Genomic DNA, 19,964 nt, shown 5'->3' on the forward strand with positions numbered 1-19,964 from the left:
TTTCTCTTTAAACTGCTCTCCAATCGATTCCTCTGTTGAGATCTCAGAGACACACTTTACGTAAAGTGTGGGTCCCTTGTACTGGTTGCATCGACACACACATCGCCAAGACAGTCTTCGTCATCATCATCATCGTCATCGATATCGTCCGGAAGGATCAGCAGTAGCTATCAGCAAGCAAGCAAATTATTACAACAAACGCGTATTATCAATTTCTATTCAGCAATAGAAAATGTCAGCGGGAGAGGAAACGCCACTTCTACTCCCTCCGCCTCCACCCAACGTCGACGACCTAGCTCGTGATGTTGCTAGGGTCGCCGAAGACGTCGGACGTCTACGGGAGGCGTTCAACAGTCATGACAGCAAGGTTGATAATCTTAGTCAGGCCCTAAAGCGTGCTTCAACTCAGTTAGCCACCCAATTGGACACCATTGGGAAGTTGAAGAGCCAGCTTCAACATATCCTCGAGCAGCTGTCTCGCCGTGTGGAGGAAACGGCGGCAGATTTTGCGAGCAGGGACGCCGCAACCTCTGCCCAGCTCTGGGAACTGAGTTGGAGGATTGTCATCGTCGGAGCGATCTTCAACCACGTCCTTATCGGCACGCGGTCCGTCCGGCGCTTCACGTGTCTACTTCTCCGGACGAGCTTTAGGCTCGTTCTCAATGTCCGGAATGTACTTTTTTCTCCTTGAACTGTTTTTTAATCACTCGTTGGCATCGCCCTAGAATTCGGTTTCGTCTGATGAGGGCACCGGTCGCCGTGCGCGGCGATTGCCGACAATGGCGCCGATGGCTGCGCGATGAATGCCGGGTTGAGATTCGACGTTTCCGACGGCTTCCACTTTTTCGACCACGCGTCTAGGTGCTCCGAGCGCGATCGCGAGCATCTCCACGACGCCTGATGTATCACTTCCTTTGCACACGCTCTTTTTTCTCTTTTACATCTCTTGCTCTATTCTCGTCGTCTGAACGATCGGGAGCCCTGATGGCTTCGGCGTCGCCGCAGCACGCGGGTGTCGGAATAACCTTAGTATTCAGGGACAGCCTGGGCGAGCTGCATCGTTCCCGGTCGAGGTCTTCGCTAACGCCCGACTTCTCCGAAGGAGTCAATCAGCTCGGCCAGAGTACTTCTTCAACTCCGTCAACGACTGCGGGTACGCCGAGCTCCCAGAACTCCAACTGATGACGCCAAGGTCCCGGGCAAAGGCAACCAACGGCGACGAGGACGTCGCCTTAGGGTTCGGAGAGGGTGGTGGTTTTTGACTGCGGCACCCCTTTGTCCATGCCATCGCTGTGTTCGGCGCAATGGACTATTAACAGGCACTCTTTCTTTTTGTGCTCCTCAATTGATTCTTCTATTGAGAATTTAGAGACATACAGTATAAATGGTGTCGTCGTCTCATCAGCCTTTTGTGGGCCCCTGCTCACCATAGAAATCATTCATAAGGAGACACTCTTTTTCTTTCCGTAACTCCTCAATCGATTCCTCTGTTGGGTCTCAGAGTGCTTCTGTGCTCTTTAAAGAACGACACGCGCACAACGACAAAACGGTCTTTGCTGTCAACATCAACATCCGGAATCAGTCTAACAATCAGCTCGAGTAATTATTCGGTGAGCAACGTCAAACCAGTCACCAATCAAACAATAAGTCAATTTATCGTCGGGTGAAAAAGGATTCGAAAATGGTAGCGCCAGCCTCGGTCCTGCTTCCACATGAGCCCAGTCTCACCTCCGTACCCATGAGCCTGGCTGGTCAAGCCAGCATGATCAACCAAATCAAGGATAGTCTCTTTGACCTGGCTGAGGCCCATGGCCGGCTCGGTATCAAGGTCGACCAGCTCGGCCAGCAGCTAGGAGCAGTGACGGCTGTCCTCGAGGCCCATCGTGCGGCTATCGAGAGGCTCACTGAGACTTCTGTGGCTGCTAATTCGACTCTTGAGCTGATGAAGATTCAGCTCGAGACCATTCTCGCCCAACTCAGCAGCGACAATGACACAAAGGACAGGTGCTTCAAAAAGACTGAGCAGAGCCCCAGCTTGCGCTTCCAGGAGCGGGAATACAGCCCAAATGTCGGTGTTGGACGCTTGGACAAGCCTGTTGCAACACTTTATGCCAACCAGCCCACCAAAACAATGAACGGCGCAGCCATGAACGTCAACGAAGCCGAACGTCGAGGGGACGACCCTGGCTCCAAGTACCTCAAATCTGTGGATTACGAGGAGCTGCATAATGCTCATGAGGACGCCGAGCCACCTGTTCTGCGCGACTTCATCGACGACATGGATGACCCCCGCCACTGGCTACAAGATTGTGTCGAGCAGCTGACGGACAGTCGCGTCGCCAAGGCTAGGTGGCCGGTGGTCGTCTCTCGTGCCCTGCAGGGCCGGTCGCTCACGTGGTACCGTTATGAGCGTAAGGCCCGCGGTGGCAAGCTCACCTGGCCTCAGTTCAAGGAAGCCTTCCTTCAAGCACATCTCACCGGTGACAGGGTCACCAAGGTTCTGTGTGCTTTTCGTAACTTGCGCTTTGTCAACATGGAGCAAATGGTGGGCGAGATGAGGAAGTTGGACATGCAGTCATCCATCGCCAACTTGTCGCAGGAAATACTCATCGATAAATTCTTGACCAGTCTCCCAAAGGACAAGTACACGAACTTCTACATGGTTTACAAGGACAGTAAGCCCAAAGTTCTTGAACATGTTCTACAGGCGGCGCTAGATTTGGAACGACTCTGTCAAAAGAGCTCCAAGCACAAAGACCGCGTTGGTCGCTGTCAGGAACCACGCAATGCAAGCCTTCGCCCCGTACATCGTCCGCCCAAGCCTCCATCTGGAGGAGGCTCTCGCTACAGCACCGTGCGCCCTCCCATGCGTCCTCTCATGTAAGGGCAGCTACGCTCTGCTACACAATCACTCCGAGCCCTTCGCACAAGGCAGCGCAGCCGCCACGTAAATCTTTTCTCACTTCTCTGTATGATAAAATCTCTTCACATCGTCCTCGGAACTTTGTTAAATTGCGCCCTTGACTCTGGTGAACAATCCCTACCGAATTCTGAAAGTGAAACCTCTGGAAGACCGCATCGCACCAATTAGACACAACGAATGAGAGGCGATCAAAAGAAATCGCGATCGCACCCTGTGGTGCGAGAGTGAATGACTGTAGCGTTCAGGTGTCACATTCGTTCCGATTCGTTATAGCCTCCATATCTCAGCGTTGAGGAATGCTAGAAGATAGTGTGTACGGGGAATATTTCCAGGCGGCCCGGTGTTTGATGTACCAGATTGGAGCGAAGATACGGACGACGAACCAGGGCGCCTCATGCCAGTCCTTTTGCTCTTCAGGATCGAACACTTCTTCAGTCTCCCGGTAATCAAAAGCAGGAGTCAAGCGGCACTCACCTGGGCTCGTGTGTGTCAAGGCGTAGGGAAAAGTAACCGTCGGATCGCTCTCTTTCTGTGCAGCTCTTGAGAAGGCGTCCTGATGATGCTGAAGGTCCTCTGCCCCGATTTCCTTCGCCACTGTCTCGGGATCGAGAAGCGTGACAACTTCGTTGTTGAGGTGCTCAAACAGGTTGGGACCCAGCTTTTCGAAGTGAACGAGGAGCTCGGCGCTGTCGAATTTTTCAGGTGACGAGGTCCACTCCTCAACATATTTGTGCACTTTCTGGAGGTCTTCGTCGATTTGCTTGTGCTGCGACAGCTCCAACTAAAGAGGATCTTTTGAGCATGCATCTGTGCCCACGGCTAGAGTGCATTGTCAACATACATCGATAGAGACGCCGTTCTTTCTGAAGACGTCAAAAAGGATTCTTTCCTCTGAATGATGGTGGTGATCGATGACGTAGAACCACGAATGGACGTAGTCCATGAAGTTGACGGCGTCGTTCTTGAGCAGATCGTCCTGGAGATCCTGTCTGAGCAGCTTGACAATACTGTTGTACCCTTCACGGAAGATCTCGTGGGCAGAATACATGATGTATTGAACTTTCCGATAGACGTCGGCATCCTTTGGGGGCCGAGCAATCTTGATAGCCTGGGGCATCGTCGATGCTGTCATGGTCGCAGTCACCGTTGCGGTTATGGTAGACATTTTTGTGATGAGAGCAAGTTTCTTTTCAAGTTAGACGTGGCACTTCCTGTTTCGTTTGTCGAGGATGCACATGTGATCTTACAAGCAAACCAATTGTTTTTCGTACGTCTCCCTTTTATGTCTTTGAGAGGCATAGGTCGACTTGTGACCTCAACTTGACAGCTTTCACGTGCCACCTACGTCTGTCGACACCTCTCTTTCCTTTTTGAGGGCTCTCTCGGAGTTTAAGTTCGGGGAGAGCTGGCTCGTGCTTTGACAACGGGGAAAAGTTGCCCGTACCTTTTTTTTTGACAATGGGGAGAGCTTGGCTGTAGTCTGAGATCGGGTAGTGCTTGTTCACGCTTTGAAATCGGGGTGAAAAACAGTCCCGTGCCAAGCCTCGATTTAGGCTCAATAGTGCGAGATGAGTCCTTTCGCCTGTCCCTGTTTGACGTGTGACGGTTTTTTTCACAACGAGCCAAAAAGCGTACTAACTGCGTGCGACGGGTTTCCGACCGTCGCCTTTCCCACTCAAACCGTCAGTCCGCGCTCGCCGGCGCTATTTCTTGGGCCGAGGTCCCTTTATCCTTCAGGCTAGCGATGAGGACAAAGAGCGAGACTTTAGCGGAGTCGAAAAAGCAATGGCATATCAGGAGGTCGCTCAATGTGATGACCTTGACAAGCAATGACCGTTCGGGCAAGAGAATACGCTGGGGAAAGCTTGCGCCACCGTTCGAGGCCTTGTTTCACTCTCAAGGCTTGGGAGGCACGGAAGGCAAAGGTGAAAAAGGTGAGAAAGTGGCTGCCTAGACTTAAGGCGAGCTACTGGACTTCAGTTGCCTGAGGAAGCAACGAAAAGCCCACCAAACTTGCGCTGCCTGGGCTGGCTGTCTCGCCAGAAAGGATGCATCAGAAGAACGATCTTGACAGATCGAGCAACGGTCACAAGCCTGTCACAAGCCACAGTGCGCGACCGTCTTTTATATTTTTATCTCACACCACCTGTTTTCGAAGTTCGAGGAACACGTGGCTCAGATGCTGCTCCACCGCGAACACGTCCGAGCGTCGCTCACTCGCCCTCGTCCAAGCCAGACAACCAAGCCATGTCGTCGTCTCAGGATTGGGAAGTGCGCTTCTCCAACTCGCGCCAGCTGCCCTACTTTTACGACCGTGCCACCAACACGTCGGTGTGGGAGAAGCCGGACTCGATCAGCGAGGAAGAAGTCGCGTCGCTGCCCGGCGCCAACTACCTGGGAGGCGCCACCGGGCAGGCGGCCGAGCCCGCGCAGGTCCGAGCAAGCCATTTGCTCGTGAAGCACCGTAACAGCCGGAGGCCCAGTAGCTGGAAAGAGGTACGTCCAACTCTGCTGCCCCCTTGCCTAATTCAATCGTCAATCTCGCTGACTCGAGATGCACCAGAGCAACATCACCCGCTCGCCAGAGGAGGCCGAAGCGATCCTACTCGAGCACGCAAAGACGCTGGGACCGAATCCTTCGGCTCAAGACTTTGCAGCGCTCGCAAAGGTGCACTCGTGAGTCCTCTCAACCCAAAACCTCTGTACCAATGCATCGATAGACTGACGGCTGGATTCAAAAGGGACTGCTCGTCTGCGCAAAAGGGTGGCGACCTCGGCTTCTTTGCAAAGGGTCAGATGCAAAAGGCTTTTGAGGACGCAGCATTCAGCCTGCCCGTCGGAAAGCTCAGCGATGTCGTCAAGAGCGACAGTGGGCACCATCTCATCATCAGGACAGCTTGACCGATCACTACGTCACTGTAAATTAATGATGGAAGAAAATGAAAGCAGAAGACAAGCATGACACGTCGACCGACTATCAGATGACATTCTCTCAAATGAGATTGGTTTCCGAAGAGGCTCCGTTCGATGTGCTCCCAGCCCCGCCGTCTTCGGGGTCGATGCTGACGAGGCTCTCTTCTTTAGACGAGGCTGGGCCAGCCTCGTGGGCAGACGCGGTGCTGCCGTTGGCCGAGGATGCTGACGCGGCCAGCTCAGCCTTTCTCGTGCTGGGCGATTGCCTGCTGGCCGACCACTCCTCCTCTTGACGACGATAGATGTTCAGTTCGAGCTCCATAGCTTCCAGGAACGTTCGGTAGGTGCGTTTCTCCCATTCGCCCCACACCACGGCACTGTAAAGCAGCGTTGTGCCTGCCCAGCCGCAGGCGATGGCCAAGAATGTCCACACGGCTGCGAGCCCACCACGACCGAGGGTCTTGCTGGCGGAGAAGCCAACAAAGAAAATAGCGAGCGCGACAGCGGCGACAAAGCCCAGAAAATGAACGTGCTGCGAACGACGGGCGATGACGAGACCAGAGGAAAAAGCAGAGAGCGAAGCCGTGAGCGTCTGAGCCATCTTGGGCGAGAGTGTGAAAGCGTCTTGAGACTCTTGCGCCTGATCCTGGACGATATCAAACGAGGCCTCGAGACCAAAGTGATCGCTGTACGAGACCTCATGTCCAGGGACGAGCTCGGTGAAACAGACTCTAGCCTGGGTACACTGCAGCTTGACTTTTGACTCTGGGCCCGTGGCTGCTGTGCCCTTGGCAGGCCCACGGAAGAAGATGTAGTCGAGACGCTTGCCTGCACCCTTGAGTGCCCGCTCGTCGAGCTTCTTGCCGGCGGTCCAGGTGTTGATGGGCGAGTCGCATGTCACCCCTAGCTCGTGGATACACCGACGGGGATCGGGCCGCCTCAAGCTGCGCTGGTTGGGAAGCGACGTCGCATGGGCCGAACGCTCCGGGTTGGCGGCGCTGTAGGCATCAGTCAGGCCAGCAACGTCCTGGAGTACAGCAATGGAGAGGGATGGTGGAGTGCTGTTGAAGTCGCCGCACTGAGGATGGTTTCGTCTTCTTAGTATCGACCTTGAATGCCTCGCACAAAGGAAGAACGACCTATACTCACGCAGATGACATGGTGGCCTCTCTCGGCACTCAGCCTGGCAAACGAGGCGAGCTCATAAGCCTGAGACACTCGGTGGGCTCTCCTGCTCTCTGGGCCATCTTCGCCCCCCGCTGCGACCGTGTGCGTGTTCCAGACATCGACGAGCCCTAAACCCTCGACAGAGAGGGTGACGCAACCAGCCGCCTTTGCGGCGATCCAGTCGCCATGGTGCACAAAGATCGGGTGCCCATTGAGGCTATACGGGTGTGTCTGCGTCGCTACGATGGGCTGTCTCGAGAGGAAGGCGAGGCCTGACCCGAAGGCGCCGCTGGAGGAAGAGTGAAGAGAGGGAGTTTGGTAAGAAGACTTGACCTGGTCAAGGCTCATTATGTGTCCCTCACCCATAGAAGAATTTGCTGTAGGGAAAGCGGCCGGAACATCGGGTCCGCAAGTCTCTCCAGTCGGTGCTCTCGCACCACATCTCCTGCAGCGCAACAATGTCGTAGTCTGATGCGGCGAGCTGCTGAGCGATGGCAGGGATACGGACGTCTCGCTTCTTGGAGAAGAATGCGAGGCCCCATACGTTGAGGGAGAGAACTTTGAGCCTCGTCGTCGTTCGTGGCAATGACGACGCTGAAGATGACGAGGCCGATGCTGACGGCGTCATCGCGGCTGTCGCCATGGCGTCTTCGAAGATGCGGGCAGCGCTGGGGGAAAAAGAGCGATCGTGTCCAAATGCAAGATGAATTGAAACTGACGTGCACTGAGGACCCCTCCACCTCTTTTTCGCCCACCACCAACTCATTCCTTTTTACCCTTTATCTGACAGGATCCTTTGTCGCCCTAGCGAAAAGTCACTGGGAAAGACTCTCGTAGAAGTCTGGGTAGGGGCGTACCAGGAAGGTCGGCAGGTGGAGACGGTGGATGAGGGAGTGGGGAGGGGAGGGGAGGGACACGGCTACATTATTTAGCACCGAAGGCAGAGTGGGCTCTCCACCTTGGAGCCTCTACATCGCCCAGAAGCTGAAAGGGGATTTGAGACAATATCGACATGGCGCTGGAGGACGTCGACCTCGACGTCTTGCTCCTTATCTTTTCGCATCTCGATGCCTCGTCACTCGCAAGTCTGTCGCGTACCTGCAGGGCATTGCATCGCGTCGTAGAGCAGCACGGCTGGTCCACTCTCATTCGCGGCGGAACTCGTCGGCTATCCGTCGTCGCGGCCCCCGATTCGAAGAGCAGCAACAAGAGCTTCTCGCCTGCCAAGCATACTGTATGCGTCGATTGCAACTGGCAAAAACGTCGATTGATCGCCTCGCAGAATGGCTTGCCTCCCCCACCTGCGTCTCAGTCGCCTCGCAAAGGGGGAGCAGGGCTTACTTTGGCGCCTCAGCACCCGTCGGCACGGCCAATGCCTCTGCTTCTCCTCACGCCTTCCTCGCTGCTCCTCTTCACGCGCAGTGAGCTGCGGTGCTGGCCCGCCTCTGCCCTCTCGACGTCTGGCCCAATCGACCTGCAAGGCGGCCGACTCAGCTTGCTCATCAACCCAAACGGTCTCGACGGTGCGGGAGGTGGCTCGACAGCCTATTGGGACATCAGTGCGTGCGCACAGCTCGATCGCAAGGGCGAGTGGATCGCCATAGGGCGCGCCAACGGTCTCATGGAAGTGATTCACATCGACGCGGAGCTTACTACTGCGACAAGGGCAGCGACGAGGAAGAGCCGCTCTGCAAAGAATACACCACTCAACTTTGTCAACCTTGCATGGCTCTCGGATCATGCCCACAGTACGGGTTCCCCCATTCAGAGTGTCCATTCGGATCAAAGGGGCCTTGTAGCCTTTGGCGCCAAGAACGGAGTCATTGAACTATACAAGGTCTCGTTCGAAGACGGCGCCGCTAATAGGACAAGAAGGGCAGTCCGTCTCTTGCTCGTCGATCGCTGGAGTATCGGCAAGCGGCCCTGGAGCATGTGGCTGGGAGGTGCAGCCGGTTCCTCACCAGCAACATGGCTTGCAGTCGGGACGATGGGATCCGAACCTCTGGTGGTGTTTCCCCTGGACAGCAAGACCCACCGACCCGGTCGGCCAATTGGCCTGACATGCGCGCCGGGACGCAAGGTCGCTGTCCACGCCCTTGCCTCGTCTTCGCCCTGTGCTGCTCCCACGGGCTCTGGCATGACACCCATCGATCCCAAACTGCTCTTTGCAGGCTGCTACGATGGCATTCTGCGCGTGTACGACGTCCCGCGCATCCTCTCGTCTGGCGCCGACGAGGGTCGCAGTCCCGTGTATGAGTTCCAGGATCGGTTTGGGCCGAGCGCAATCTTCAGTCTGGCGTTGGGCGTGGGCAAGGGAGGTAGGAGTGTGGCGGCCGGCGTCGCCACGCACGGTGTCGTAAAGTTCTTTGATGTGCCCCTCTGCTCGGCCTGGGCACGGCGACACCGCCATCTCAATGCCACGGCCAAGCGGCAGATTGTCATTGGCGAGGGCGCCCTCGGGGAAATTGCTTTAAACGGAACAGAGAACAGCGGCGATTGCGAGGAACCACCGTCTCGGCCGCCGCGTTGCGGCACCAAAGTGGAGGAGCAAGGCGACGAGGAGGACTGCGAAGCAGGAGGGTGGTCCCTCTACGCGAGCGGACCACGAGGAGGCAATTCGCCGGTCTATAGCCTCGTTGCGCAGCACGACCGCCTGTTTGGCGTCACTGACAGCCGTCTCTGCGAACTCGACTTGCGTCCGTCGCTCTTTTCGACGTCGTCATCATCGCCGAGACCAGCCAATGGGACGACGAATGGCATCGACCACGAAGCAAAGCGGCGACAGGAAGGCCGTCTGGCTTACTATAGACACCTCGACATGAACCTTGAGGAGACGGAGCTGCCTCCGTAAAAGGAGATCTTACTCCCATATGCACCGGCCTATCGTACTGTATCAATACTAGAACCGCTTTCCATATCTCATCTGAATGTGGAACATTTTGCACTGCTATCATCCACCTCTCGAGAGGAGCAAACAAGACTGTTCATTTCGTTCCATTACAAAGGTCGTACAGAGCGCGTAAGAAGAGAGAAAGACACGGCGGCTCATAAATTTATGGACAGTGAAGAAAGAGGGAGAAAAAGATCCAGAACGACGATGCAAGGCAAAGAAGAGAGGGAGAAAAGGTCGTTTCAGGCGTAGAATTCTGAGCGACGAGAGTCAGCGATGAGTAGGCAAGACAAAGCAGATTCAAAGACGATGGACTCACTCTTGTTGATGAGGTGGATCAAGAGATTCAGGTTCACGACGCACTGCCGGTCCATGAGCGAGAGGCTGCTCTGGCCACTGAACTGCGCCTCGAGCAGATCCTCGATTCGCAGGTCGCACGTGCCAGCCGACACGCCCAAGACGCTGGCGTCAATCGTAAAGAGGCCCGGCTCGTCGGAGCTGATCGTAAGCGAGATCTGGTCGTACTGCTTCTCGTTGAATTGGTCGATGGAGAGGAGCACGCCCTTCTCAAAGAGCCTGGCAGCCGTGTATTTGTACGAGCCAAATTTAGGCACCTTGCCGCTGGCCTTGAGGTTGCGCAGGTGAAAGTACTGCTGACTGAAGGGCAGCACAAACTTCTTTTTGCCCTTCTTTTGCATCGTCTGCATCGAGGCGTCAATGTAGCTGTGATAGCTGTTGATCTGCTCTTCAAGGTAGCTCTTCTTCTCCTTGAGGTTGGCGAGGGTCGTGTGCATGGCTACCTTTTCGTTGTGGCGCTGGATGCGCTTGCGGTGCTTGTTGCGAATGTCAATGGCGATGGCGTTGAGCATTTCTTGGTACTGGTTGTGGCGCGAGACCTTGCCGAGCTGCTCGAGCTGCAGCATGTTCTCCAGCGTCCTTGCCTTGAGCTCGCCAAACGACATACGGCGCACGTCTTCGAGGCGTGGCATCCCCGGTGGCGCCGGCGGGCGCTGGCCTCGTTGCCGTTGCCGGTCGGCTGCCACCTCGAGCGAGACAATCTCCTCCCACGCCATCTCGTCTTGCTCCGTCACGGGTGCAACAAAGACATCGACGAGCGTCTTGCCAGACTGGACCTTGAGCAGCGACAGGACAAATCTCTTCGTCTCGACAAAGAGCGCTTTTGTCTCTGCCTCTGGATCCTTGAGCGAGGTTCTTCGCGAGACGAGCTCAAACGTGATCTCGCTGTCTCGGGCCGTGTTGAGCTCCTGCGTCTGCGACACCGGTGGCGGCCCGAGCTCGGTCAAGACTGTCCGCAGTGGGTCCTCGGCCAGGGGAGCCATGGCGTCGATCTGATCCGCGACGAGAAGGTGCATCGAGTAGATTTCATTGGGCGAAATGTAAATGACGGGCCGCTGCTGCACCGTGTGGTCGAGGAATTCGTCTGCTGAAAATTGCAGCTCGGCGTCGGGCACCTCAATGACGTTGAGCAACCACTTCTGGAAACGGTCGCTGGCCTGCCTGACATAGTCGTTGAGCGGTTGCAGGTACGGGTTGTCGTCGTTGAACAGTCGGCCGGCGGCAATCTGGGTGAGCATCTTGGACACTTCAGCCAGATTCTTGCGCTGCAGCGGTCCAACGAGCTTCTCAATGACATCGAAGCCCTCTGGCGCCACAATGGCCGGGTTGAGGTAGCGATAGTAGACGAGGTGGCCAACGACCTTGAGAAGCGAGCTCTCGGGCTCGCTGGGGAACTTCTCTTGCAGAGCTCGGAAGACCTCGCGGGCAATATACCGGATGCCATAAGGCATCTTGGCCGTGGAGCCGGTGATATGCAAAAGGAACGCATCTGTGGTGCCTCGAAGGGATTGCAGGTGTCTAATGAAGATTGTCCTTGCCATTGGGTCGGCAAGGGCCTCATGGAAGCTCACTTCCATTGGTCGCTGGCTTCGCTGGCCAGTCTCCATCTCCTCCTGGTTGATCGTCGCACGATAGATTGCACAGGGGTCCGTCTCGAGGTCTAGGCCATCGTCTTCCATGATCCCATGGACCAGCGGGGCGAGGAGGTCGCGCAGGTACTTTCGCTCCTTGGCTCCACGGTTGTACTGCAGGACCAGCTTGATGAATTGGGCGTTTCCTCGCATGAATTCTTGCACCGAGGTAATCAGGCTCAGCTCCTCTGCGACGCAACGCTGGAAGAGCTTGAGGAGGAGATACTCCTCACGAGCCTTTTGAGCATAGCCGTAGAGCGTCAGAACAATTTTCTCGACCTGCTTCTTCTGCTTGTCCGACATCTCCATCCGGCCGACGCGAGCAAAGAGGCGGGCGAGGTACTCTGGCCTCGTCTGGAGCGTGTAGAAGAGCTCCTGGTACAGTTCCAGCTTGCGCTTTGTCTGGCGATCGAGGCTGACGTCGGCGAACGGGTCGCTGGCGGCCGAGAGGAGTGAGTTGCGTCGAGCCAGCGTGGCCGCAGCAGTAGCCTCGGCGTGTCGGAGCAGACCTCGCTCATTCTTGGCCTTGATGAGCTCCTCGATGCCAATCTTGTTCTTAACCAAGAGTGAGATTTTGGTGTCGAGCTCCGATACGTCATTGTCCAACGTCTGATTCTCACGGATGCTCTTCACCACGAGCTTCCGGAGCCGCTCAACCTCGATCTCGTCCTCAAAGTCATGGTCACTGTCGTTGAGCAGGTGACCAAAGTTCTTGATCGTGGCCACGGGCACGTTCTTGCCCACAGTCAGGCTGCGGTACTGCTCGCCCTGCTGCTTCCCGCGGAACAGGCTCTGGATCTTGACGACCTTGTCCATGTGCTCGCGGTAGTGTCTCATGCGGTTGTTGAAGGTACGCCGGGCCAGAAGACCCCGAATGAGCGACTGGAGGTGGATGGCGACGGGCTCACTGTCGTGGATGTAGGATCGCCACCACTGGAACTCCATTCGCTGCAACACGCCTCGAATCTGTGCCTGGACGGGTACGACGTCGGGCGTGATGAAGTCGAGCTGCTTCCTCTGCTCTTGGTGCCTCTTGCGCGCGAGGGCCGCCCTAGCAAAGCTCTGGAGACCACCGACAGACCGTGTGACCTCTACTCTCTGGAGAGCGGCGCTCATCTGTTGCCGCGTCCTCCGTGCGAGGAAACCTCTGATCTGGGCCTGGACGCCGACAATGCTGTCCGTCGAGCTTCGCATAGCACGAATTGTGGAGAGGAGAGCGCGTCTGGCCAGAACGGCCCGACATGCACTCTGCATTTTGATAATGTCCTCGATGGCGTCGGCCAAGGCGAAGATGCGCTCCTCGTGAGCGCGTCTGGCGAGCAGACCTCGGACATGAGCCTGGACGCCGACGACGCTCGATTCATGCTGGTCAAGGGAGCTGATGTCGTTGTAGAAGCGCTTTCGAAGCATGGCTCCTCTGACGCGGGCTTGCAGTTTGGGCGCCATGGCAGCGAGCATGCGCTCATCATCGGCCTTCTGCTGCGCCTGGCGCTCTTGTTCAGCAAGGAGAGCGAGTCGCGCCTCCTCTTCCTCGCGCCGCCTTCTCTCTTCTTCCATCCGTCGCCGCCTCTCCTCCTGTTCGCGTCGTCTCTGCATCTCCTCGGCATACATGCGCTCGAATTTCCGCCGGGCGAGGAAGCCTCGGACGATGCTCTGCAGCGCAATGACGGAGCCCTCGTTTTCTCGCAGCTCCCGGTCGATGCCTGTACAATAATGTCAGTGTCAGCTTATCAAGCAAATTCCCTGTCGATCACTCGCGCCATGCTTGAGCGCTAAATCAACACTCACGCTCCTGCTCCGTTTCAGGCTCAGGTTCGGGCTCGACGTTCATCTCCTTGGCAAGCGTCTTGCCAACGGCGCCGAAGCTCGGCATGGCCACGCCTGCGGCATCGAGACCCCTCTGTGTCTTTTGGAGCTGATCGTCGGAGAATTCAAGCTTGCCGACGAGGTTGCCCACCTTGATGGCGCGTCCCTGCCTGGCCAGGATGTGGCTGAGGGCGTGGATGCAGTAGACAACCTTGGGGAAATTCTTCTTCTCGTAGAGGTCCGTCAGCTCAAAGTTGAACGAGGGCGGCAAGCCGACCCTTTCGAGGCAGCGGAAAAAGTAGTTTGTGTTGTCCGTGTGTCGGTACTGGAGCTTGGGGTGGGTGAAGATGCGAGGCACACATTCTGGCTCAAACTTGCGAGCGAGCTTGGCGAGAAAGATGCCGTCGCGCATCTCGTTTTCCATGTCGACGACGGCGCCCAGCTCCTCGCCGACGTTGTGCTCCATCCACTCCTTTGCCTCTCCGCAGTGGCAGAGGTACTCGTAGGCCTGGAGGAGATGTCTCTGCGTGTCCATCCATTTGCTGCTGTACGGCAGGCTCGAGATCGCACTTGACCGGCCCAGCGCCATTGTCCCTGGCCCGTTCTGTCGCGCCAAGCGGATGCGACCCGAGAGGCCGGCGACATCCTCGGCACCCGTTGTGATGCCCGGCAAGACAATCTCGCCCTCCTGGTCCTCGCTCTCCATGCGGCCGGGTCGGCTCGGCTTGCCTTCGTTTTTTTCGACGAGACCAAGGCCGGCGTTGAGGTCCTGTCCGTCGAGGGCAGTGCGGTGCGACTTTCCACGGCCGACAGTCATGCGCGTGTGGCCAGCATCGACCGAGCTGGAAGCAGAGCCATCGGTCTTGGTGGTGAAGTCTCTCATGATCTTGAGCGCACCGACGCTGGAGCGCTTCAGATCACTGACGCCTCCCAAATGGACGGCCGAGGGGGTGTGATGGTGCGAGTTTGACGATGAACTCCAGAAGCTGCCATTGGGACCTCCGCCGCCGCTGCGAGGGGATGAGTTGCCGTTGCTGCCAATCCACGAAGCGTCGTCCCTCATCGTCGGCGAGGTGGGGCTCCTGGTGGGTGACAATGGCGGCCGGTCATAGGAGCTGGTGAACTTGGAGGGCGACGTTGACCGCGCAAACGGGCTGCCTGCAAACTTAGTAGGCGACGAAGGACGATCGTCGTTCCGCGGCGCGGGCGGCATCGATAGGCCTTTACCCTGTCGAGAGGTGAGGCCGGGCGTAGATGAAGAGAAGCTGGGGGAGCGAGCGGCGTTGGTGGACGACGACGAGGCGGCCGAGGAGGACGAGGCGAGGCTGTTGGTGGATCCAAACTGGCCATCTGCCGCTGCCGCTCGCGGAGATGTCGTTGTAGATCCAACGCCCGGTGACCTCTGCAGCTCCGACGCCCTCTGCGGGTCAAGCGAAGCCGTGTGCCGGTGAGGCATCGGGAACCTCGTCCTGATCGAGCCAGAGTGGTGCAGGCGCGTGGCCCCTGTCGGTGTGCTGGGGTCTGCAATCGCACCCGTGCCTTTATCCCCGGCGTTGGTGAGCGAGAAGGAGCTGGTGCTGCTCCTCGACGCTGACCGCTCGAGGAGCTTCTGCTGGTAGGCGAATGGCGAGCTGCGCGCATTCGCACTCGCCGCCGGAGGAGGCGTCGACTTGGCCTGCTCCATCATGTGGCCGATGGCTTGCTACGACGAAGACGAGCTGCGTCTACGTCGGTTTGGTAGCTCGTGGACGTGACAGGAGGCAAGGCAGAGTGCCAAGAAGGAAAGGAAAAAGAAAAGATAGGGGCTCGAAAGCGACAGTCGCTTCCTCTGGCCCAACCAACGTCGAAGGGGGCCCAAGATGGCTGTTGGATGTTCAGCAGCCGTCGCGGCTCGTCCCTTTGTGCTCGCTCGAGGTGGCGAAGAACGACGATGAGAAAAGGGCTGGAGCGCAAGGACGCCGGGCGACTAAATGGGGTCGAGGTTGTAGTCGGAAGGCTAACCCTGCAGGTCAAGGCAGGTCAATTTTCCCCTCCAGGCACTTTTGCAGAGAAAACAAAGCGCGTCAGCCTTATTTTGGTCAAATCCTCCTGTCCTCTTGAGCAAATGAAGCCCCTTTCTCCAATCTCAATCAAGGCCTGCATGGTTCAGCAATATCAAGTGCGGACCTGTCCGTGTGTCCTGTGCACCACCATGACAGCAGCTGACATACTGCTTCACCGCCATGACTTATTCAGGAAGAGCCACTCGGCTCTGGCTCGTAGGAGACTCCTCCAAAGAGGGGGGGACTCACTTTTGAAAGGTGTTGGTGTCATAGCCCCTGAGCGCGTCGAGGGCACGTGACTTATCTCGAGCGAGCGAGGCAAGGCAGGCAGCACCCATGCGGGCTTGCTCCACAGGCCGAGACCACCGCCAATCAACGCAATCTCGCAAGGCACACGACGCGGAATCGAAGGCCACCCCTTCGAACACTGATCGATTGAGCAGTCGTCATGAGCAACTGGGACTACCTTTCGAAGTTCATCCTTATCGGCGACAGCTCCGTGGGGAAGTCCTCGATCCTGGTCCGGCTCACCGATGATCGTTTCCTGACGGACCCGGACCCGACGGTGGGTGTCGAGTTTGGCTCGCACGTCGTCGAGATCCCCGAGACGGGCGAGCGAATCAAGTGCCAGTGCTGGGACACGGCTGGCTCCGAGGCCTTTCGGAGCATCACGAGGAGCTACTACCGCGGTGCGGCGGGCGCCCTCATCGTCTACTCCATATGCCACCGGCCCTCGTTCTTGCACGTCGCCGATTGGCTCAGGGACGTGAGGCAGCATGCCGAGGAGAGCTGCAGCATCATCCTCGTGGGCAACATGCAGGACCTCTGCGGGGACGAGGATGGAGGGTCAAGCGAGGGGCCTGAACAGGCAGACACATCGACCTCGTCCGAGGGCTCCACACCAGCCCAGCGGACCAGCAAGAAGGGGGCACAACGACGGCGAGAGGTGACAACCGAGGAGGCGCGCACGTTTGCAGAACGGGAAGGAATCATGTTTGTGGAGACGAGTGCAAAGACGGGCCTCAATGTCACCGAGGCCTTTCAGCAGGCAGCGAGGGACATCCACTCGAAATTTGTGGCGGCAGCCGCGGCCAAGGGCAACAACGCGCACGACCGGGGAGCTGGCGCCCATCAGCAGGGGCACAGTCGCCCGGGCGTGGGTCTCGTGACGCCGACCGGCGAAGACACGGCAAAGGACCGGCAGTGCTGCGTCGTCGTATAGCAGACTTGCGACAAGCCGCCTGCTTTGTATTTGTATTGTGGACGAGCACATGTGGTGTGGATGTAGTAATAATACAACAGTACAGTGAATGGGCGCTCATTGATGCATGTATGCGGCCCTCTTGGCCTCCATCTCTCTCTGCCGGGCTCGGACAAGCTCGAGCCTCTGCTCCCGTCTCTGCTCTCCGATCGACGCGCTCCTCTCGGCGGACATGTCCGCCCTTGCTCTCTGCGTCTCATCACGGGCCTCTCTGAGGGCGTCCATCTCCCTGCTCCTTGTTTCCTCGTCCTGGCTGAATTGGTAGAAGCCTGCGCCCCGATGTCGCTTCTCGAACGAGGCGTCAAAGTGGGAGGGTGCCTCTCGCTGGTATTCACCTGCCTTGCCGGCTGCAGTAGCAGCACCAGCACCAGTGCCCCGGCTGTTCAGCGACGGTGGTTGATAGACGGGGAATGACGACTGCGGACCATACAGGGCCGGTCTTTGTCAAGATAGCTTCCGTATGAGCAATTCGCCCATTGGTACGTGGATAGCAAAAATTGTACTCACCCCTGATCTCGCATCTCTTCCTCCATCTCCTGTCGTCGAAGCACGTCTCTCGGCACCTCGCTCCTGGGCACCCTCCTCAGCCTCCCAAATTCGTCTTCGTACTCGACCATCGGCTCGTCGTCATTCTCCTCCCCGCCGACGCCACCTCTGCTTCCCCCGTAGTGCCCCTCGTCCTCCTCGTCCTCGTCGCCGTCTTGCCAGCCCTTGCGGTCCCAGTCAATGACCGACTCGCTGAGCTTGTTCTTGTCCCAGCCCGCCGTCTTGCCCCTCTTTAGCTTGTCGTAGATCTTTGCCTTTCGCTCCAGTGCTGCCCTGGCTGCATCGAGCTGCGCAGAGGGCGTGCTCGCCCACGACGACGTCGCTGTTCGTCTGGACGACGACGACGACGACGACGACGACGACGATGGCTTGGCGTCCCTGGCTGCCCGGGCTACTACGCCGGGAGAGGGGCGCAGAAAGGCGGGCAGCTTCCGGTCTGGCCTCGAGAGAAAGTCGACCCCCTCATCCTGTTTCCTCTTTCTTGATGACGAAGACGACGATGAAGAAGAAGACGAAGAAGCGGCCAGGTCCGCCTTGAGGTTGAGGAACGACGAGGCGCTGACCTGGCTCTGACCTTGGCCCTTTTGCGCGGACGCGGATGGCTCAACATCCTTGCCCTTTGCCTGTTTGACCTGGCTCGCGAATGAGGCCCACGACGACGACATGGCGGCCGCGTCGCCAGCCCAATGCGCTTGCTTCTCTTCCAAGCAATTCTCGCGCAAGTGGAGATGGGAGCGAGGGTAGAAATAAAAAATAAAAAATAAAATAAAAAATCACACCACAAAAATCAGGCTGAATGAAGGTCGCCGCCGACGGCGGGTCACTCTAGCCATTCGACACTCGGAACAGATTGCTGCACAGAGTGTGAGGAAGCACCTCACAGCGCCGTAACGACGCTGCTATCAGCAATGCACGTGCTCTGAATGACAGTGCGACTGCAAATGAGTCTTAGTTCGACAATGACGGTCGCACCCATTCTCGGCGGCCTCCGGCACCACAGCCGGACCGAAATTGGATTAGGGTTTGGGGAATTTTGTGTGGCCTGGCACGCTCTCTCTTTCCTCGTGCCTGTTGTTGGTCTTTATTTTTTTGGTGTGGCTTCTTGCCTCAAATCGCAGAGCTACAGGCCAGCACTACGAACACGATCGCGAACACGAACACGACGCTGTCGAAGGAGTGCAGCAGTCATGTCATTGCGCCGCAGTGTTGGCCTCGGCGCGCGTCTTGGAGCGTCGTGCCGGCAGTGTCCGTCCAGGGATGCGCAAAGGCGGCTAGCATCGACGGCGTCCCCTTCTACTCCTCCTCCCCCTTCCCCGTCTCCGAAATCTTCTGGCGGTGGAGCGGTGAGATGGCTGCTCTCCATCGGCCTCGTCGGGACAGCGAGCTACTTTGTCGGGTCGCTGTACCCGCCGGCAATGGTCACGATGGCCTATCCGCGCCCCGTGGGCCCGGCGCCGGCGCGGGACTCGGACGAAGGGCGAGCGTACACGGCCAAGGTGGAGAAGGCCATCACGGAGCTGCCCCTGGTCAAGAAGCTGGCAGCGAGCGCGAGTCGCGCATCAAAGCCTGACCTTGCTCCCTCGGCGGCCAAGAAGGGGACCAGCCCCGCGACGGAGCTGCCCGACGACAGGAACACGGACAGGAACGAGCAAGTGGCACACTACTATATCTCGAGGCCCTATGCAAAATTCCCCGCCAACAAGGCCCAGCACTCGCTCACGGCCGGCAGCCTTCGGGGCCCAGGAATGATTGCGGTACCGCCCCTGGTGCTCTCCCTCACGGCCCACGGCGCGAGAACGCTGGGTGGGACCAAGGGCGATGCGTTTGCCTTTTTGCACCTGGGCAGAAGCGTCTGCGGACACGACGGTCTCATCCACGGCGGCCTCCTCGCCACGGTGCTCGACGAGACACTGGCCCGCACAGCTTTTTACTCGCTCCCCAACAAGATCGGTGTCACGGCGCACCTCGAAATCGACTACCGCAAGCCGGTCCGGGCCGACCAGTTTGTCGTCGTCGAGACGCGCCTCGTCGAGGCCGAGGGGAGAAAGGCGTGGGTGCAGGGCACGATGAAGGACCTCCAGGGCAACACGCTCGTCGAGAGCAAAGCCCTGTTTGTCGAGCCGAGGATGGCCCGCTTCCTCAACACGAGCGCAGTGCGGGCCGTCATGGACCAGTCAGACTAATGCGATTGCGCTACGGGCACAGGCACTTTTCCTCGCCTAGATGGGATTGGACACCTATTTCGACTCTACCATGACGTTTCTGACAACATCAGCCTCCTTGTCTCTGTACACTCAATGTATGCATGTAGCCATCTCGCTAGCTCCCGCCTGGGCCGCTTTATCTCGAATTTTCATTCCATTCACCATGCGGTCAATAAGTACTGTACTGTACAGTAGTGTAGTACTGTCTCGATTTGTCACCTCTG

The 19,964-nt window shown here is 57.6% G+C and overlaps 10 protein-coding genes across 10 annotated transcripts; 6 read left to right on the forward strand and 4 right to left on the reverse strand.

Moving 5' to 3' along the window:
• Positions 1-232: 232 nt before the first annotated feature.
• Positions 233-1,207, forward strand: FA10DRAFT_293954 (hypothetical protein; the record flags this gene model as incomplete). Its single annotated transcript, XM_025524431.1, has 2 exons — positions 233-673; positions 726-1,207. The coding sequence occupies 2 exons, from the start codon at positions 233-235 to the stop codon at positions 801-803; spliced, it is 519 nt and encodes a 172-aa protein (XP_025377530.1). The 3' UTR covers positions 804-1,207.
• Positions 1,208-1,681: 474 nt separating this feature from the next.
• Positions 1,682-2,884, forward strand: FA10DRAFT_286043 (hypothetical protein; the record flags this gene model as incomplete). The annotated part of the gene is made up of 1 exon (XM_025524047.1): positions 1,682-2,884. The coding sequence occupies one exon, from the start codon at positions 1,682-1,684 to the stop codon at positions 2,882-2,884; it is 1,203 nt and encodes a 400-aa protein (XP_025377531.1).
• Positions 2,885-3,206: 322 nt separating this feature from the next.
• Positions 3,207-4,055, reverse strand: FA10DRAFT_286044 (hypothetical protein; the record flags this gene model as incomplete). Its single annotated transcript, XM_025524048.1, has 3 exons — positions 3,207-3,334; positions 3,398-3,704; positions 3,765-4,055. 3 exons carry the CDS (start codon positions 4,053-4,055, stop codon positions 3,207-3,209), a joined length of 726 nt encoding a protein of 241 aa, XP_025377532.1.
• Positions 4,056-4,617: 562 nt separating this feature from the next.
• FA10DRAFT_266825 (rotamase-domain-containing protein) lies at positions 4,618-5,903 on the forward strand. Its single transcript, XM_025521657.1, has 4 exons — positions 4,618-4,857; positions 5,082-5,419; positions 5,487-5,599; positions 5,665-5,903. Exons 1-4 carry the CDS (start codon positions 4,668-4,670, stop codon positions 5,822-5,824), a joined length of 801 nt encoding a protein of 266 aa, XP_025377533.1. The 5' UTR covers positions 4,618-4,667; the 3' UTR covers positions 5,825-5,903.
• FA10DRAFT_266826 (DNase I-like protein) lies at positions 5,824-7,697 on the reverse strand. The gene is made up of 3 exons (XM_025521658.1): positions 7,366-7,697; positions 6,986-7,292; positions 5,824-6,914 (listed from the first exon to the last, which is right to left on the reverse strand). Exons 1-3 carry the CDS (start codon positions 7,644-7,646, stop codon positions 5,916-5,918), a joined length of 1,587 nt encoding a protein of 528 aa, XP_025377534.1. The 5' UTR covers positions 7,647-7,697; the 3' UTR covers positions 5,824-5,915.
• A 63-nt stretch (positions 7,698-7,760) lies between these two features.
• FA10DRAFT_266827 (hypothetical protein) lies at positions 7,761-9,971 on the forward strand. Its single transcript, XM_025521659.1, has one exon. It carries the CDS (start codon positions 8,016-8,018, stop codon positions 9,852-9,854), a length of 1,839 nt encoding a protein of 612 aa, XP_025377535.1. The 5' UTR covers positions 7,761-8,015; the 3' UTR covers positions 9,855-9,971.
• FA10DRAFT_251784 (hypothetical protein) lies at positions 9,972-15,669 on the reverse strand. Its single transcript, XM_025519623.1, has 3 exons — positions 13,670-15,669; positions 10,213-13,584; positions 9,972-10,149 (listed from the first exon to the last, which is right to left on the reverse strand). The coding sequence occupies exons 1-3, from the start codon at positions 15,372-15,374 to the stop codon at positions 10,136-10,138; spliced, it is 5,091 nt and encodes a 1,696-aa protein (XP_025377536.1). The 5' UTR covers positions 15,375-15,669; the 3' UTR covers positions 9,972-10,135.
• Positions 15,670-15,872: 203 nt separating this feature from the next.
• On the forward strand, positions 15,873-17,032 carry FA10DRAFT_266829 (ras-domain-containing protein). The gene has a single exon (XM_025521660.1). The coding sequence runs from the start codon at positions 16,178-16,180 to the stop codon at positions 16,949-16,951; it is 774 nt and encodes a 257-aa protein (XP_025377537.1). The 5' UTR covers positions 15,873-16,177; the 3' UTR covers positions 16,952-17,032.
• On the reverse strand, positions 16,963-18,269 carry FA10DRAFT_266830 (hypothetical protein). The gene is made up of 2 exons (XM_025521661.1): positions 17,498-18,269; positions 16,963-17,429 (listed from the first exon to the last, which is right to left on the reverse strand). The coding sequence occupies exons 1-2, from the start codon at positions 18,199-18,201 to the stop codon at positions 17,048-17,050; spliced, it is 1,086 nt and encodes a 361-aa protein (XP_025377538.1). The 5' UTR covers positions 18,202-18,269; the 3' UTR covers positions 16,963-17,047.
• Positions 18,270-18,694: 425 nt separating this feature from the next.
• FA10DRAFT_266831 (hypothetical protein) lies at positions 18,695-19,912 on the forward strand. Its single transcript, XM_025521662.1, has one exon. The coding sequence runs from the start codon at positions 18,961-18,963 to the stop codon at positions 19,717-19,719; it is 759 nt and encodes a 252-aa protein (XP_025377539.1). The 5' UTR covers positions 18,695-18,960; the 3' UTR covers positions 19,720-19,912.
• The last annotated feature ends 52 nt before the right edge of the window (positions 19,913-19,964 follow it).

The sequence above is a fragment of the Acaromyces ingoldii genome, assembly GCF_003144295.1.
Source record: "Acaromyces ingoldii strain MCA 4198 unplaced genomic scaffold FA10scaffold_3, whole genome shotgun sequence".
In the NCBI taxonomy this organism is placed as follows: domain Eukaryota; kingdom Fungi; phylum Basidiomycota; class Exobasidiomycetes; order Exobasidiales; family Cryptobasidiaceae; genus Acaromyces; species Acaromyces ingoldii.

What these genes read in the sequence shown, in the direction of transcription:
- FA10DRAFT_266825 (XM_025521657.1), top strand. Translation starts at nt 4,668, where the DNA reads ATGAGGACAAAGAGCGAGACTTTAGCGGAGTCGAAAAAGCAATGGCAT. An exon ending in GGAAGGCAAAGGTGAAAAAG is followed by an intron (nt 4,858 to 5,081) that starts GTGAGAAAGTGG and finishes CTGTTTTCGAAG; the next exon opens with TTCGAGGAACACGTGGCTCA. An exon ending in GGCCCAGTAGCTGGAAAGAG is followed by an intron (nt 5,420 to 5,486) that starts GTACGTCCAACT and finishes GAGATGCACCAG; the next exon opens with AGCAACATCACCCGCTCGCC.
- FA10DRAFT_266826 (XM_025521658.1), bottom strand. Translation starts at nt 7,646, where the DNA reads ATGGCGACAGCCGCGATGACGCCGTCAGCATCGGCCTCGTCATCTTCA. An exon ending in TACAGCAAATTCTTCTATGG is followed by an intron (nt 7,293 to 7,365) that starts GTGAGGGACACA and finishes CTCTTCCTCCAG; the next exon opens with CGGCGCCTTCGGGTCAGGCC. An exon ending in GAGGCCACCATGTCATCTGC is followed by an intron (nt 6,915 to 6,985) that starts GTGAGTATAGGT and finishes AACCATCCTCAG; the next exon opens with TGCGGCGACTTCAACAGCAC.
- FA10DRAFT_266827 (XM_025521659.1), top strand. Translation starts at nt 8,016, where the DNA reads ATGGCGCTGGAGGACGTCGACCTCGACGTCTTGCTCCTTATCTTTTCG.
- FA10DRAFT_251784 (XM_025519623.1), bottom strand. Translation starts at nt 15,374, where the DNA reads ATGATGGAGCAGGCCAAGTCGACGCCTCCTCCGGCGGCGAGTGCGAAT. An exon ending in GCCTGAAACGGAGCAGGAGC is followed by an intron (nt 13,585 to 13,669) that starts GTGAGTGTTGAT and finishes ATTATTGTACAG; the next exon opens with GCATCGACCGGGAGCTGCGA.
- FA10DRAFT_266829 (XM_025521660.1), top strand. Translation starts at nt 16,178, where the DNA reads ATGAGCAACTGGGACTACCTTTCGAAGTTCATCCTTATCGGCGACAGC.
- FA10DRAFT_266830 (XM_025521661.1), bottom strand. Translation starts at nt 18,201, where the DNA reads ATGTCGTCGTCGTGGGCCTCATTCGCGAGCCAGGTCAAACAGGCAAAG. An exon ending in GAAGAGATGCGAGATCAGGG is followed by an intron (nt 17,430 to 17,497) that starts GTGAGTACAATT and finishes ATCTTGACAAAG; the next exon opens with ACCGGCCCTGTATGGTCCGC.
- FA10DRAFT_266831 (XM_025521662.1), top strand. Translation starts at nt 18,961, where the DNA reads ATGGCCTATCCGCGCCCCGTGGGCCCGGCGCCGGCGCGGGACTCGGAC.